Raw genomic sequence first — 19,215 nt, 5'->3', positions numbered from 1 at the left:
GTTCATCCAGGTTATAGCAGTTTATAATGACTATTTCCAATCCCACCAGATATTTAGTATAATTTTCCTTAACGTCCATCCAGGCTTTGCAATTATCAATGAAAGCTCTACGGACTTATTTTTCATATTTTTCAAACTTCAATTTTCACATTTGTCGTATTGTGAACCAATAATATTACTATTTAGTTCTCTTATTATTCTTTCTTAATTCAAGAAAATGTACTACTGAAAATCATTAAAGGCTGTTACGTACATGCACATCAGCAAAAACATGACCTAAATCTGTTGATTTCAATATTCTAGAAATAGTGAGTTTGCGATATCCCGATGAACTATATAGAATTACATTCCATGAAATACCACTTAAATTAATATCAGCTTAACCCGTTTTATAAATTTAAAACAAATATGCCTAATTATAACATGAAAGACGGAATTTCCTGGAATATGTTGGTTAAAAGGAAAGGATACAATTTAATAGTTATTTTGTAAATATTCAAACTTATCTATATATATCAAAAAATGCAAATCAATCGTCAAGTGAATATTTTGACACACAGATTTGGAACACTCCTACGATATTTCCTTTTAAATTGCTCTATTCCAGCTTTCCCATTATGTATTTATTTAACAATATAAGTAAATAGAGAATTAATGTGAATACAAAAAAAATTAAGCCATTTGTCATGAAAAATTTAACATTTTGTGACAAACAGTACCTTGATACTCTGCAAGATATTGTCGAACGCTAGTTAATAGCTTTTTATATATTTCTGTAGTGTCTCCTTATATATGAATCGACCTCATTTCCATTTGCTCGAAATAAATCATCATAAATTTATAATTCAACAATCAAAAGAATGTTTACTTCTCAACCCATACCCTATTGTTGGTATGTAAGAACTTCGAAAATTCATCACTAAATCTGGACACAGTTGGACATACTTTTTTTAAATTAATTACATCTTACATTAGATATGCCTAGTACAATCTTAATTTACTATTAACTGCTTCCACGTTACTGTGATTTAGCGATCTTATTTCGTGTTTTAATGCGAAATCTTGGATTCCTTCGTATATCCATTTCATTTCGTGGTCATCGTGCAGCTCTTCATTAGTTACGTAATGATAAGCGTTGGTAAACAATCGTAGAACTTTATTTTGTTTACTTGTTTTTAATTCTTCATCCAAAAGCTCCATTTTAAGCCATAACCATGCCCTCTCATGACTTCATTCACTTTAAACTTCCACTTTTCAGCTTATGAAACTACTCAAGATTTTTTATTCGCTTAATTTAAATTTCCATAACAATCAACAAGCAATCGTTCTTCAAAATTACTAATTCAAAATAATGAAAAACAAGGAAAAAGTAATATACTAATATAAAATCTCCACTGTTTCAAGGTTACGTTACTGATATGTATAAAATTTATATCCAATAATACATATATAATTATATTGAATAGCGAAAACATACTAATCAATAAATATTCAAAGAAATCTTGAAATAAAAAATATACTTGGGTGTTCCATGGCATTACACCTTAATAACTCAGTAATGGAATTGAATTAGACAAACAAGGGTTTGTCACATTCTGTGACAACTTTCATGTCAGGAGGCAATTTACTTTTGTTCTGTTTTCTTCCGTATCCAATGATGGATAATCGATAAGCTGCGAATGCGACGAGAATGATATTGAAACGATAAACAACGGAAATTTTCCTTTTTTCTTTCTTTTAACACCGGGTTTTGTAAGTAGTAATCGATAAAAACATAAATAAGTTAATATCTTCAACAGTTGAACCTATAGTATGTTACTACTGTTAACATTTCCTTTTATAGCCTTTACTTTGTATGCCATAATGATTAATTAGTAATATGATATAACAAGTGCCCCATTGATTCAAAAGTCTATTTTTACTGATACATATTCAATCATTGCAGAAATCAATTTATGGTAATGTTCCAGATAAAAACAACAAGGTATTTTAATAGACAATTAATTGTTCTAATTAATTGAACATCACTTAACACTGTAATCGCCAATCTAGCAAAGAGAATAATGTAAAAAACACTCAATCTAACAGTTTGTTCTATTATTTCCTGGAACAAGGATGTTTAGAGTTAAACAAAAAGCTCACTACACAATAAAAGAAAGTAAATGTGTTTTGAGTCCTGTTCTTAACTTGCGCTATACATGTGACATACCTCAAATAGAACACAACAGTTTGTAGTTCAGCTACAACCAAGCTGTTGATAAACCAATCATATACAAATATTTCAAAATAAATTCTTGAGAAATGATATAAATGTAACCAGATACTAGAGGAAAAATTACTTATAGGAAAATTTTCTAATTCTTAACGGCAGAGAAGAAAATTAATAGATTCGCAACAAAACAGGAGGAAAAACACCACTACCATGTTACCATCGAAGTGTAGCAACTCTTGGATAATACTGAACTAGGATACAGGTTGAAGAGACCAAACTGTATGATCTTGTGTAATTGTGTAGTGAAGTGTACTAAATAGTAAAAATACTGAAAAATGCTACTAACTTTATTTTGTTAGAAACGGACAATGGGTCGTCCTGAATAAGTACCTAAATTTAGGTCATAGTTGAGACAGTCAATCATAAAGCCAATTCGGACCGTCAAACCAACTAGTAATCTAGCGCAACTTAAACAAAGTTTTACGATTAACTACCAATGCTTATTGCACTACATAACAAACGAAGAGCTGCAAGATGATCTCGGGATCAAATGGATACATGAAGAGATCCAAGATTTCGCATTAAAATATGAAATAAGGTTGCTAAATCACGGCAACGTGGAAGCAGTACAGCTACTGGACAACACGCAGGAAATCAGAAGGTTGAAGCGAAGCAAACCACACAAAATTGTTTAGTGTATAAGTGTATTCTTAAATTTAGCTTAAGAGATTAGTTTTATATTAATTTGGAAAATACATACTGATGTATTATCACGTACTCGCCTTGCTTGTGTATTAATGTAAATACAACAGAACAGTAGTAATATAATGTATAGATAAATGATAAGTTAGTCAGCAACAACTAGTAATAAGATATTATTTTTTTTTTGCTGAAAGTAATATACGAATAATAATTCCTCTGGTCAGAAATCCAAAACGATCTCCATATTTATGCGTTTCATAACACGTTTAATATACTAAATCAAATAAGGAAAGTTTTGAAATAATAATTCTTGTTCATATCTGTTAATTTATCTTAAATTCCATTGTTTACGGGAACGTGTGCATTAATAAGTTGAGTAATAATGAATGTTCAGACAATATTAAGAAACATAATCATGTTTTAACGATATAATATATACCTACTCGTTAATGATACATTAAGATCAGCCTACACCTTCAAGTGTTGATATAATGAGAATTTATGAGAAAACTAAATGCAAAAGGATTCTTAATTATCTGTTTGTTTAACTACTATTCTAACTATATAAGGTTACTAGTGCTATGATTTTATGTTAATAAACTTATGGCACATTTTATACTATATCAAACATCAGAAACTTTGTTGAATGAATACTAGATTATATGATGCTACAATATTTTATTACATACATTTTTAGCTTAAAATAATATTAAAGTATGTTTCCACCATTAATGTAACAAGTTTAAATTTCAATTAAATAAAATAAAATAAATTTTATTCATCGTGTTATTTATAATAAAATTGATAAGGGTTTTCTAAAGTATAATCAAGAACATCGGACGCATTAGTGTCCTAAAATTAAATATATACTCTTAATTTTTATTAATATTAACGATTACCAATTATTATATATCAAATATATTTTATTTATCTGCAAATATTCATTATATGAGCCCTATAAGTAAAATTAGACTGTATAGTATAAGCTTCGAATAGTATAAATCAGTAATCAATAACTATAAGCATATTCCCGAAGGAATATAAGTATTTTTCAATATAATTTATCTTAATTTTAATAACTATTCAAAAATATTTGTCTTCAAACCGACCATTTCTCTGCAGGGTTATTAACGGCTTTTGAAAACTCTCTTTCTTGTCAAACGAGGATGGCCACTAGAGTTACGTAGTTATATGATACAACTTGAGGAACTATATTATGTACCCTCACTTCCAAATGGAGATAAGGAGATGCTTCTGAAAATTCATCTTCAATTCAATTACAGCCTTTGAGATATTAACAGGAATATAATTTCATTTATTTGAATAAGATTTTTAATGTGACATTTATTTGTTTCTATATATATATATATATATATATATATATATATATATATATATATATATATATATATATATATATATAAAGCTTAAGATGTCTTAAGAAACTATGCCAATATTAGTGTTAAACTATCTTTCAATTTTTAACCGTACTTATTTAGTTTATTTCGAAATAATGATGAACATGTGCAACTATATGAATACATTCATTCAAAGGCAAAATAAAAGAAGGAAAAGAATAAGAATTATAGTTAAGAGTACAAAATTAAAACAAGCTAATTCAAAATATAGCCACACTGAAGAACTTAAAAAGAACGAAGAGCAGCTGCATTTTAATTAAAAAAAGTTATAAAGTCAAGTTTTTAGAAAAAAAGTCGATAATTCTTGGTTATATTGGCATATTTATAGAAAACATAGTAAAAATAAATATCAAATACAGAGTTATATAATTTGTTTAATATTTTTTTTCGAACTCGAACTTTGGAAGGCTCGAACCTAGCAAAAAATGCAAATTATTGTGTGCTTATTTTATGATGAATTCAAGTTTTGCTTACAGCGTTCCATATATCTAAAACTATGTGTTTGTGTGTAGCCTTGAGAAGCTATGCCAGCAATAGTGTCAAACTGTCTTTCAATTTTTAACCGGTACTTATTAAGCTTCGAAAATATATTCGATTTCGATTCGATATTCGAAATAACAATTTTCAGTCAAATACAGTCAAATACTGTTTTCTCAATTCGTAATATCAGACGAAGATGTCCGAACCCTATCGTACATAAATTGTGAGAGAGAAAAGGACGGAGATAATTGCTTGGAGCAGTTAATATTATATGTGCTAATATTTTCCAACGGTAGTGTTTTATATTTGAATGTTCTGTGGATCCGTAAGAAGAAATGGAACTTTTCTATGGAATAAAATAATATCCCACTAATGTGTTATCGTATTTTAATACGTTAATTGCTATTTTTAAATAGTGTACTATAATAAATATAGACAATACGATAGAACATAAAAAAAACCTAAAAACTAAAGAAATAAAAAAATAGATCATAGAAAAAAAATAATCCATGACATAATTAAAAATGATCGCACAATAACTACTAAGCTTTTTAAATAAAGTCAAACGGAAATACTTTTTAACAAAAATCGAGAGAATAGTCGTAAATACAGATAATAGGTAATATCTATTATAGCCATAAAAACAGCCAAAAGTAGTTTACTATTTATCATTGACAATTTTAATCTTTTTACAGTATTACATTAACAATCTTGAAAAATATCGTTCCAAAATACTGCTATATTAATATACAATATATTGTTATTTACAAGCCAAACAAAAAAATTATAAAACTATATATATATATATATTACATATAAATCTATGTAAACAAAATTGGATATATTTTTGTCAAGATCGCGGCTAGGATGACAGAGCCAGGACGTTAAAAATCAGTCGAATGAAACTAGTAGAACCAAAAATAGCAACTATAAATAGTAAAATAGTAAATGGCAACGTAAAAGTACATGACTGAAACAGTCCATAGAAAATAGTAGCAAAACCAGTCAGATCGAAAATAGCGACTGAAAACAGTTACTGGTAAAAAGTATTAAAGTCGGTCGAACCAAAAATAGCGACTGAAAGAGTCGATAGTAAAAAGCAGTCAGTTACTAAACAGTCGATAGTTCCCAACGATAATTAAAATGTATTAAGGAACGTGTAGCGCCATCTGTGAGCGTGTTCGTGAAGGTTTTAACCGAGCAACATTTTATCTCAAAGTGTCGGTCATCTAAATCAAGAAAATCTAAACGCGGTAAAACGGCATCGCGCTCGATAATAATCCACCGATAAATTCGTATTCATTCGGTCGGCATCTGGCCGTCAACCAAAAGCGAATTTCGCTGCTAACCGAAATTTAATAGCAACGTGTTTATTATGCCATCGAACTAATCGTTAATTCATATCGAACAGAACGCCGTTTGCCTTTCCGTTTTCTACCTGGAGACGGGGACCGCCGCCGACCTTCTGTTTTACGCCGTTCGGAACAGCTTAATCTTCTGTTCGGAAATTAATTATCGACTTTTTTTCTTCGTTCACCGAATGAATCACATTAAAGATCGATTTTGTGGCCGAAAAACGGACCGACAACACGATTATCCGACACGATCGAGCGTTATCAGCGCGTGGCCTTTTATTAGACTTTCATTTTTTCGTTAATTTTCACTTAATTACCTTTAAATTTATATAATTATGGGTGATTATATTAATTAATTAAAAAACAGAAATTACTAGATTGTTTAATGTTTTGTCGATAAAAAAAATCGGATCCACAATAATAACATCCGACAAATCATTACCGCCTTATTTTGATTGAAAGCTGTGGCGGTAGATCCTTTTAATCATTTTAAATACCAGAAGTACCGGAAAGTCACTACCGGTTTTTCTAACAGATGTCGCTTAAGTATTAAGTGTTATAATTTGACACATATGTCATTTTATTCTACTGACATAAAGCTTCAAAGCTATAAATATTATATTATTATATTTTGCGAAAGTCATAGAGCTGCACCGTCATAGATTTATACCCTTTTAAAAATGTCAAGTTTCCTGCTGAAAACGTGAGCTTCTGGTACGCATTACTTTTCTTATTTAATCAAAAGAAAAACCCACTGAAAATCATCGTTTCCCGTTAAAAACTTACGGTGAATATGCTCTAACATTAAAAACATGTGAGACGTGGTTTCGAAAATTCAGAAGTGGTGAATTCGATGTGCAAAACAAAGAACGTTCTGGTAGATCGAAAGAGTATGAAGACGCGAAACTGCAAGAGTTATTGGATGAAGACAAAATCCAAACCCAAAAACAATTGGCAGCAGCATTAAATGTGACCCAAGAAATGTTTAGCAATCGATTACGAGAAATGGGAAATATGTAAAAGACGATAAGGTGGGTGCAACATCCATTAAATGACAAGCAAATGGAAAATCACAAAATCATCAGAAATACTGCTTCGAAAGTGGCGGGTGATGAAAAGTCTCCAAAGACTGATCGACTCCAATGCCAAAACAATTTGCAAGAAGTTGCCTGGTGTATTACGAACTGTTGAAACGCGGTGAAACGGTTAATAGTAATCGCTCTCAAAAATAAATGATCAATTTGAACCATACATATTATCTCACATGCGACTATCAACTTTTCTCATCAGTGGAACACGCGTTTGCAGAGCAGCACTTCCTCACACAGCCAATTTCGAAGAAATTAGAAAATAGCTCGATGAATGGTTTTGCTCATAGTACAAACAGTTCTCTTTGGGATGACATCCATAAATTGCCAGAAAGATGGGCAATACTATATAAATATAGAATCAAATGGTCAATATTTCGAATAAATACGTTTTTTTTATTTTCCTGATAATTATCTAAAATTAAAAAAAAAACGGTAATAACTTTCCGGTACACCTGGTACCTCACAAACCGAACCTCAAACGCCGAACAGATCAGACTCAAAATCAAAGAACTTGACTACTAGTCAGTCTGAAAATAATCCCAACTTAACCTAAGATTAATGGGATTCTTTTATCAGTATTTTGACTTATGAAAAGCCAATAATAAGCTCTTCATAAGCTTATCTCCAAGACTCTTGTAGATACTTGCTCTTCAAAACATTAAACTGACTAATACTTCAACGCCGTCAAAACAACGCAGCAAGAGGGAAGCAATGCAATAGAGATGATCAATGCGCAGGAAATCAGTCAGTCTAACTTAACAAAAAATAAATAGCCTAATATAATTTTTGGGAAATATATACTGATGTAGTTAATTTGTCCCATGTGTTTTACTTCTGTATTGATGCAGAAGTACAACAAAAGAACATCAATAAAATAATTTCTAAACTTAGATTGTACTAAACATATCTAATGTAAGTTATATTTAAAAATTCTACTGAAATATTGCATATTAGTATATAAATTATTATATTTCTAGTGAATCCGTTGTGTACACAAATTTCCAAAAATTAATATAGAGCAATGATCAATTTTTTTGCGAAAAAAAAGCTTAAGAACTATAGAAATTCATATACAAGTAGTAAGAGTATTATATGCATTTGTGCAGATATGATTTGCTTCATTTGTAAAGAACAATTATTTGCAGAATGAAAATCATAAATACGTTCCACGTAAAATTTGACCATAATCTACATCAACACTACTTTTTTTTAAGAATTACAGTATGTGATACCCAAAGATATTCAATTAACACACATATATTTACGTTAGATTCTAAACATTTCACTAAACACTGCGACACACTAGAAAAAAAGAAAAATATCAAAAATAGAATCGATTTTTAGTTTGCCTTCAAAGAAAACGAATTTTGTCATGAAATATATATATATATATATATATATATATATATATATATATATATATATATATAAAGATTGGGATATTGGCAAACAATATTTTCACGAATATATATATATATATATATATATATATATATATATATATATATATATATATTTTCTAATATTTAATTATTACATTGTTGTTACTAGACGTTTCCGACTAACCTAGAATTTGTCTTTACGATAACTTAAATCTAGGTATATAACTAGGAGGACCCATCGGCCCTATCTCAGTCTCTGATGAAATAATGTTTTTACATGTCACTGCTGTATTTTTTATTATATGCACCTCACTACATAACACTACACAAGATCAGATGGTTTGATTCTTATGAGTGCGTGTCCCGCTCTGGTGGTATCCAAAAGTTGCAATATTTCAATATTCTCATGAGAATGGAGTCTTTCCTCATGCCCCTTGCAATTCTCTTGATTTCTTGATTGACTGTGGGTATCTGAAGGTCTCGATGTAAGTAGTCAGTCCTGTAGTATTTGGGTGCACCCACAGCACTTCGCAGGATTTTGTTCTGAAAAATTCGTGTTTTGTTTATGTTGCTCTTTGCAGAAAATCCCCAAAATTGAACTCCGTATGTCCATGTAGGTTTCAGTATTTGCTTATATAAAAGCAATATATTATGTACTGATAATTGTGATTTTCTTCCAATTAGCCAATACATTTTCCTATATTTTAATTCCAGTTCTTTTTTTTTCTTCTTTATATGTTCCAGGTATGTTTTGCATCAAAATTAATTCCCAGATATTTAGCGTTGTTGGTATATAGAATGATAGTATTATTTAATGTTATTGGTGCCTGTATGGTCTGATTGTAGGTGAACTGCACATGTATAGATTTACTTTCGTTAATTTTTATTTTCCAAGCTTGTGTCCAATTATTTTTATTGTCACTTGCCTGTTGTAATTTTCTTATGGTTTTGTAGCGATATCATCAGCAAATGTAGCTATCGTAATATTCTCCATTTGTGATATATCACAAGTGTAGAGTAAATAAAGCATTGGCCCCAGTATCCTTCCTTGTGGTACACCTGTTTTAGCTTATTTTATTGTAGAATAAGCTTCTTCTTGTTTAACTCTAAACATTCTTGCTGTAATTTACGATTTTAGTAGTTCGGTGTGTTGTTCTGGTAACATTTTCTGTAGTTTATGAACATCAAACCAAACCTTATCGAAGGCTTGTACTACATTTAAGAATATATCTGAGCATACTTTTTTACTTTCGTAGGCTTTTTCATTAACATTTATTATTCTGTGGACATTGTCAATTGTTGAATGCTTCTTAATAAACCCAAAATCGTGTGTTGGTATTAGGTTTTTTCTCTCTATGACTCTATGATGAATATATATGTAATAGTTTTTTTGTAATATATTTTTAAAAATGTCTGTGTTTCAACTTGTTTTATATATAAATTGTAAAATAAAATCTACCGCTTTTTTAATCAATTAAATAAAATAAATATATTCCAGATATAGAAACAAATAAAAATAGTTCACCACTAATTTCTGTATTAAATATATAAAAAATCCCGATAATCAAAAAATATAACACATTTATTTAAGATTATAGTTCCAGTCATTCATGTTCTCACAATAATTAAACGTAACAGTATCATGAGAATTGTACTAACCTTCCTGTTTTCGTAATGATCATTTCTGTTCCTAATTCGTTAAATTTATCCCAGAGATCTTTTGTCTCAAGGTGACAGGTAACATGGCGAAGATCCTCACTGGTCCATTTCTCTTGAAGTAGGGGGTTCTTCGTTGATGGCCTATAAAGAGAATATATTTAACATAACATAACCCAAAATTATATATATGAAGAAATTAATAAAGAAATTCCATCAATTTCTTATATAAAAAAAGAATTATTTTGTTAGTACCATCTTATAACAATGATCAAGAGCTAGTAATTTTTTCTAAATAGGACGAAAATGTGAGATTTATTTTTCATTGCTTATGTCAACGTTTGTTCTATTTTTGAAACAGCTCTTGAATTGGAGTACTGCTTTTTTCGACACGGTTTTATTCTAATCAATAAAAATTCAAAAAATATCAATGTTTTTTTTTATTTTTAAACCACACAGGAAGATGTCTCAAGTGCTCCATATCCCAAAACTTAAAGTTGTTATTGTGTAAAAATGCCCATAGAAGAAACTGAGAGGATGGTAAATACAAGGATAAAAGAACATATATTATGTATGAGCTTTGGACACATGATTTAGTCCACTTTAGCTATTCTCCACGAGGCTATTCTGAGAAAAAATATGGAGGAAGTTTGGAGATTTAAAAATACCAAAACGATATGAACGACGACAAAAGCACACCAGTGAAATAAGTTTGGTCTCATAGCCGCCCCTCGGAATTATAATCATTCAACGAGCCTTAAAAAATTGATATACCAGTCATTTGATCTCTGATCAGTATGAGAATAATAGCATAAATAGGATAACCTGGTTAGAAGTTCCTTATCATCAGAGCCGTCACCTTATGGATGCTATTTGTAATGATTGCGAAACATTCGTTGAATGTAAATAATAAGCACTACTAATAATAGTCTGTTAAAGTGCAAAAAATTCGTAATAAATAGCATCACAATTAATAAGCCTTACTATTTTATCGCAGTATTATTCCTCAAGTAACGTAACTATATTTGAGTTGAATAAAAATAACGAAAAAGTTTTAATATGGTAGTCAAACATATCGAATTAGATTAAACAAGACGAAGTTTTTTATCTAATCTTTATAGTATGTAGTCTTACTAGACACGAAATAAAGATTTTGAAACACCATTTGTAAATCAACAGCAGAGCTAAAAATGCATTTTTAGTATTATCTGGTTCCTTGTTCAAACCACCACACTGATGGTGTTGCGAAATTATTTTAAATAATATCAGGGAATGTGTTAGTAAAAGAAATAATATATTCAACTGAAATAATTAGAACAAATACGTGAGAAATGTTAATGATACTTTGTACATAAGAAAAAATGATATTATATTACTATATAGACACTGCAAACCAATATTTGTAAGAAGACATATCTTCATCAGAGAAGTTTTCTTGAGGGATATTAAAGTCTCAACAGATAAGAAAGCCAACAAGTGAAGGTTTTTAAACATAAATTTCTATATACTAGTGTGGTATATTAGAATATTTACCTAGTATCGCTAAATGATTGCGAAGGTGCACTGGACTCAGATGTGGACGATACGTCGACCGGCGAATCGCGACCACTCTCAGCATCAGTCTGGATGGTGGTACAACTCAAACTGCCCGTCTCCGGAGGTGACGGTACTGAAGTTGAAGAAGAGTCTATAAATTTATCTGCAAATAAAAAATAACAATATCAGAGTTTGATATTGTAACATTTTGTATTGTTTGTATTGTATGTTGATTTAATATAGTCAGTAAATTAAAGAATATTTTTTGTATGAAAAATAATTTAAGATAACTAATTAAAGTCGAGACAAAAATATTAAGTATTAGTTCCATGATTGAAATCCATATTTACTCTGCAGAGTTGAAAATATTATAAAATGTATTTTATATTCAAAAAACGTTTGAAATAAGAGTATCTAAATATGTATAACTATTATCACTTAAGTATAATATAAAAACATATGTGGTAATTTGATGATGGGACATCTTATTCAATCAGAAATCATTTCAAATACTCACAAATACTTCTAACTTGTAGGTTTCTTCAACTATTGCTTATAGTATAGTTCGTAAAACAATTTGATGTAAATAATTTAAAGTATTAATTATCACTATTTATGGGCAATACATTATGCGTTTACAATGGATGAAACATGACACATACATTCACCTATAAATACAATATAAACGCAATAAATGCGAATGACTGGAGATACGGGTAAAAAAATTACTGAACTTCCGTACTGCAAATTGCATATTGAAAAGGCAAGTTAAATATTATATAATTATTACTTGAAAAGAATGAAACCAATATATCGGATATCGGAGTATTATCATATACACTAAAATGTGAAGTTATCTAATAATAACGGCCGCATATAACAAGAAAATGTTCTCTTTTAAGGTAATACACCTTATCAAAAAAGAGTATTCCTGTTACCAAAATTGCATATACTAGATGCAGTATTTTCCAGATATGATCACTAGGTATTACTATTGGTTCCCAAATGCAAAAGATGGTGCTAATAATATATATTGCACTAATCACGCTAAGTTCTACAAAATTGGTACGATACTAACAGAGAATCGTTTATATTATTTGTGTTGTCGGTAATGACTTTTATTTTGACACGCTAAATTGATTATAAATTAATTTTTATGGTTTAATAATACATATCAATAATTTGAGTTATAACAGCGAAAAATATATGAAATATTACTAATATTTAGTGAGAGTGTAAATATAATTAGGATTTAATAAACTAATAAATGAAAAACCTTAGGTACAATAAATCTGAGAGAAAGAAAAATTATTTAATATTCCAATGCATTTTTTCATCAGGCAAAGAAGGAGGTTTTGTATGACTTGCAGTAACAGGAAAAATGTAATTTTCTATAACGATATATTATGAAGAAAATCATTAGTTAGTCCAAGAAAAGTATCAAAAAGATCTGCTAAAACCTGATGAAACCTCGTTTTGAATAGTGAAATTAATGTAGATCACTGGTTCTTGCTACTGAAATGTAACAACTGTCCTTTTGGAGCCAAATATTTGGTCTAAATTACAAAAATTATGAAGGGCATTTTTTTCGTTTAAATAAGAAAGTTAAATAGCATATCCAGCGTACTGAAAACAAGCTCCTCTCCCAAATTCCTCAGATCGATGCAGCTTGACATACGCTTTCGAAATGTTAAAAAAGAGCAAAAACGTGTAAATAAAAAGAGTTCCGTCAAAGCCGAAGTTGTTCTATAGATATACTATGTTGTCAGTCAGAGAGAGAAACAAAAATTGAAACATGCATTGAAATAATACGATAATACGATATACCTAATAATACGATAATAAAAATAATAACACTGTTCATTTACATGCATTAGGATCATTCACTAGACTATCAGGCATATATTGCTTTGCTTTGATTAAAATATAAACTACAAAATTCGTTCTAGCATATATTAGATATGAAATACAGTTAAATGTTAGGTTATGTAAATAGAATAGTAATTCTAAATATTGGTTTAAGGAATACTATATTTTTAAATACACTATTAGTATTAAAATTATTTTTTCATATTTCGATGTAGTTCTATAATTTTAACCTTATTGTTTTTATCGTTTAGGTTTTATCTCTTACTCGATTTTGATGTCTGTGGTTGATCATTGTCCCTGTATACGAATACAATACATATTTACTAGTACTTTACCAGTACTGGTACCCCTGTTACTCTCAGGCATTATTTCGTGTTCTTTGTAATTTGTAAATTATAGAGATAAATTGCAAGATTTTTAGTTAATTGCTTCTCATCTGTTGTGATGCTTTCTAGCCACCCACGCGTATTTTAACCAGGGTGGTATCATGACACCAATATGTCTCGATTATTTTCAGGTGGCAGTTTCAAAACCTTATCAAATCTTTAAAAAGTAACCTTTAATGGTGGCTTTACATTTATCACAATGTGCTTATGCATGTGGAGAGAAATATAACTTCCATCGTAACATTCGTACCAACAGATTTAATTTAAACAAGCAAGTTTACGTTCTAGCTCTGTCGTCCTAGGCGCAACCTTGACAAAAATGTACACAAGTTATGCTTACATAGATTTATATGTAATAAACTTAATTAAAACAAGCAAGTTTAATTAAAATTAACCGTTTAAGTATGAAAATGACAATACACAATGACATGACAATATATATACAGTGTGGCCATCTGTAAATATTGCCATGTTTAGAGGTCATTTTGCCTACAAAAAATATCGAGCATTATTTTCTATAAAATGCGCATAAAATTTAAAAAAAAATAAAATTATAATATATATATATATATATATATATATATATATATATATATATATATATATATATATATATATATATATATATATATATATACGTTTCGAATAGTACAAATCAGTAATCTATAACTATAAGCATATTCCCGAAGGAATATAAGTATTTTTCGATATGATTTATCTTAATTGTAATAACTATTCAAAAATTTTGGTCTTCAAATCAATCATTTCTCTGCAGGGTTATGAAAACTAACGGCTTTTGAAAACTCTCTTTCTTGTCAAACGAGGATGGCCACTAGAGTTACGTAGTTATATGATACAACTTGAGGAACTATATTATGTACCCCCACTTCCAAATGGAGCCCTCAGATCAGGAGATGCTTCTGAAAATTCATCTTCAATTCAATTACAGCATTTAAGATATTAAAAGAAATATAATTTCATTTATTTGAATAAGATTTTTAATGTGACATTTATTTATTTGTAACTAAGTATATAATATATTGGAATACTTATGGTTTCTTACTTATACTACAATATATCTTAGCGTCAGGTATTTGAAATATATAGTATTACAAATACTAAATACGTATTTGTATTTTGATCACAAGTAATTCAAATACCGTCCAACCCTGCATATATGTATGCTAAATAATGGAACTTTATATATAATAGAGAAAAAAATAATTCACTAGTTAAAAAAACAGGAAATTATGGCATATCGACAACATTAACGTTCGAAAACCAGCAATGTGCAGGCAACCCGCAACAAGATTCTTATCGCCAACGAAGAGCAGATCACTCACGTAACGACAACGTAAATTATACCGGGTTTAATCGCTCGCCAATTATTAAAACTAACAATTCGACACAGTGACGGGGGTCATTAAAAAGCGATTTCGCTTTTCCCAGAGTTTTCACGCCGGCTTTATCTTGACCAGCGAACAAAACGGCCATTTTCGGGCCCCGGATAAATACACAAACGTCCGCTTTCTGTCCATTAATATCGTGCAGTCGTTTTCCCGTTAGGCCGCCTTGTGATCGTTAAATAATTGAAAGCATTGCTCCCGATAAAGGCGTGACGAATATGTTGATTAATATCTTTCTAATTAGTGGTAAAATGTTCTTTTCGTGATGTTCGATTGAACGTTTCGCTGGAAGTTTACGACGATTCTTTCGTCGAAGTTTTCGGATCAAAAAAATATAATGACGACTTCTCCAAGACGGTATATTTGAAAGAAAATATATATTATTAGCAGAGTTGCCAATGGCAATTTTTCAAATTTCCTTAATAATCGAGGTCCAAATTCTCTTCAAAATTATTTGAAGAACTGAGACTTCTCAACTATTTAAATGATATTTAATTTTATCTTTTCGTAACATGGAGTGAAGTGTAATATTATGAATTATAATTATACATTTTGTTCAAGTTTTTATTGCAAGTACTTTGCTTGATGGGTTAAACGTGACATTGTCGCCCAATTTATTAACCTCCTCCATTTTTGCTATTAAAGATACTACAGTATATGTATATAGTCGATTGATGTTCTCTGTTATTAAATTTTTTTAGGGGCACTAAATTTTCAACCGACCGATACGTTCGAAAACTTCAATATCATCAGTAAAGGCAGCCACACTTTTTTTACGTTTAGGACCAGTTATCTTCCGCGGCGGTTTTGAAGCGAAACACTTAACTCCAGTAGCATTCACCATCAATGTTATCTTCATGAAATTCAAGCCCATGTGAATAACAAATCAGTGTAGCATAGAATAGTTCTATATCGTATTATAGCTCATCATCTAATATTTGTCACGGATGTGTGAAGCATAGGAAATCGTTAACAGTAATTTTGTTTGTAGCTTTTGAGCTTCTCCTGGATTTTATCTCTTGGCAATGTCTGACATCAATGTAACATAAAATTATGTTCTATAGAAATCTACATGAAGCATATTTTCGTCGTTTTAAAAATTTTCCATCCTTTCTCCAGCATAATACAATGAATATTTCGTCTGCATCTATAAAATATGTTGAATTGCTGAAATCAGAATTTGATACCTTAACAAAGGACTTAGCGGAATTCATTTTCATAAAGTTAGCATAAGATATTTTCAAAACACGCTCTAGCTCTGCTTTCAATTTGTAAAGAAGGGATGTTCCTGAACGAAACAATGTATTAAAATTCATTAGCAGTGAAAGTGCATAAAACATGAAATCTAAATATATCACAGTGAATATGACGAATCAAAAAACACTGTTTCAATGCATACAAATACATGGGCTACATACGCGTCGAGAGAGAACCGCTGAATTTGAGATAGTGCGAAAATATTCTGAATTTCCACTTGAAAGAACTCTTGAAATACTGTTGTTAATAAAGTTATAAAATTGTGTAATAATGAACAATAACATTTAATAGAATTTAAATAGGGTATTGCAGTATAGAGACTATTGAAATAATGTGGGTGGTTTAATAACCATAAATAAACTTTTTTTTTATTAATCTCTTAGAACGTCAACAATCTGCCCGTGGGCAATAAGTACTATTATATGATTTCAGTAATATAATGTAACTATCCTGACATGTATCACTTCAGTAAGTGATCTACTGTACAACTTATAATTTAAATCTTATTGTAGATAGTATTCTAACTTATTTTAAAGTCTATCCCAACTTATTCTAAAAACTATTCTAGCTTATTCTAGATATTATTAAATCTCACTCTATGTGTGTATGAATCAGTTCGTATGGCAGTTTGCGTTTGAGCCTATGCACTTCACTATCATCGGGCACATTTAGCTGTTTGGCGAGTGCATTGATATGCACTAATAGTCTTTCAGAGTACTTCGCACTAACACTCCGAATCACACTCGCAACACTTTATTCTGGAACCTCTAGAGGATATATGTTAGATTTGCTAGTAGTACCCCACAGTTCAATACCATAGGTCCAAATGGGCTTAAGTATTGACTTATACAGCAAAACCTTATTATCTAATGATAATTTGATCAGCCAATACATTTGGTTTAGTTTAAGCCCAAGCTGCTTGCGTTTTGTAACTATATGTTTTTTCCATGTCAAACGTCGATCGAAATGCATTCACAGATATTTAACGTTGTCTACTTGCGGAAGTTCATAATTATTCAATTTTACTGAGGGACATGTTCTTCTACAAAGGGTGAATGTCACATGTGTAGATTTTGTCCCATTTGCTTTGATACTCCACGTTTTCAACCACAATTCGACTTTCTTTGTTAAGATGAAGTTGGATGTTATTTGTAGCTGACATTGGATCTTCATGTGATGATAAAACCACTGTTCGTCCGCATATGTTGCTACATTAGTATTTCTTGTGGTCGTAGAAGTGTTCTGACCCAAAAATCGATATTATATATCAATATTGATATCGATATTGGAATTTCCCGAATAATATTCATGTTTGAGAGACACTATTTTCCAGTATCAACTAAAGATCATTGTTATATATATTAATATATATTTGATTGCTATATAAGTTGATCAGTAAATTTATAGAAATTAAATGGAAATCACTATAGTATTTTTCCGCAAGGCAGCTTTTCCTATAGCAGTTATATAGCTGTCTTTTTTTTAATTAAAAAACGTCAGAACACCCAGAAGTTAGATGAAGCTAATCCTGGAGAATGTTATAAAAATTTTGCATCCCAATTTACTGATTTCTTTCTGATTTATAATTATAGCAATTGTTTTTAAAACTTTATGAACAGATACGTTATTTTTAACGTTTCTTCTTCTAAAATCAGATCTTTTCTGTCTGATCTGTAAGTCTGAGCAATAGTGAATAATTAAGTCAGAAGATAAAATATTAAATTTACACTGATTTTCTGCATCACGTTAGACAAAAAGCAAAACACATTAGAACCAAAATAAAACAACTATACTGGTTAGTCGGAAGATACTCTCAACTTGATCTAAAATCAAAGAGGTTAATCTATAATTCAATTATAAAGCCAATTTGGACCTATGGGGTGCAAATATGAGGTTGCACTAAAAATTCAAATCAACTAGTCATACAACGCTGTCAAAACAAGGTTCTTCGATTGATTACCAATGCCTATCGCTATGTAACTAACGAAGAACTGCACGATGACCTGGAAATCAAATGGATTTGCGAAGTTATCCAAGATTTCGCCTTGAATCACGATAGAAGATTACTAAATCATACTAACGTGAAAGCAATACAACTGCTGGACAGCACGTAGGATGTCAGGAGATTGAAATGAACAAAACCATACGAACTTATATAAAGTGTATACATTTAGTGTAAACTATAGCTGTAAGTTAATAATTAATAAATAATTACAATTTTATAATTGAGGAATACATACTGATGTATTTTCTCGCACTCGTCTTGCTTGTTAATCCAGGTACGTAGGAAAAGTAGTAATAAATTAATTATAAATTAAGATTGTATTAAGCGTATCTAATAAAGATGTTATAAAAAACTGATTTTCTAGTCCTACTGTTAAAATTAAAAAATACCAAGAACTTATTAAGCAGTCAAACACGAAATATCATTATAAGATAAATATAAACTAATATATAGTTAATAT

The 19,215-nt window shown here is 30.0% G+C and overlaps 1 protein-coding gene across 3 annotated transcripts in view; it reads right to left on the bottom strand.

Moving 5' to 3' along the window:
• The window catches only part of LOC143202313 (T-box transcription factor TBX20), a 130,294-nt gene that overhangs the window by 100,764 nt on the left and 10,315 nt on the right, over positions 1–19,215 (bottom strand). For all 3 annotated transcript variants that reach the window (XM_076413767.1, XM_076413766.1, XM_076413765.1), the window contains exons 2-3: positions 11,830–11,995; positions 10,300–10,440 (exon numbers count right to left, since the gene is read on the bottom strand). In XM_076413767.1, the coding sequence (XP_076269882.1) occupies positions 10,300–10,440; positions 11,830–11,995 (307 nt within the window). The remainder of the gene's footprint in view (positions 1–10,299; positions 10,441–11,829; positions 11,996–19,215) is intronic.

The sequence above is a fragment of the Rhynchophorus ferrugineus genome, unplaced genomic scaffold (assembly GCF_030347505.1).
Source record: "Rhynchophorus ferrugineus isolate W39M unplaced genomic scaffold, kcgeb_rfMv2 rfM9, whole genome shotgun sequence".
Classification (NCBI taxonomy): Eukaryota; Metazoa; Arthropoda; class Insecta; order Coleoptera; family Curculionidae; genus Rhynchophorus; species Rhynchophorus ferrugineus.
Note: the sequence above shows the minus strand (reverse complement) of the source record. Positions and strands in the feature narration are given on the sequence as shown.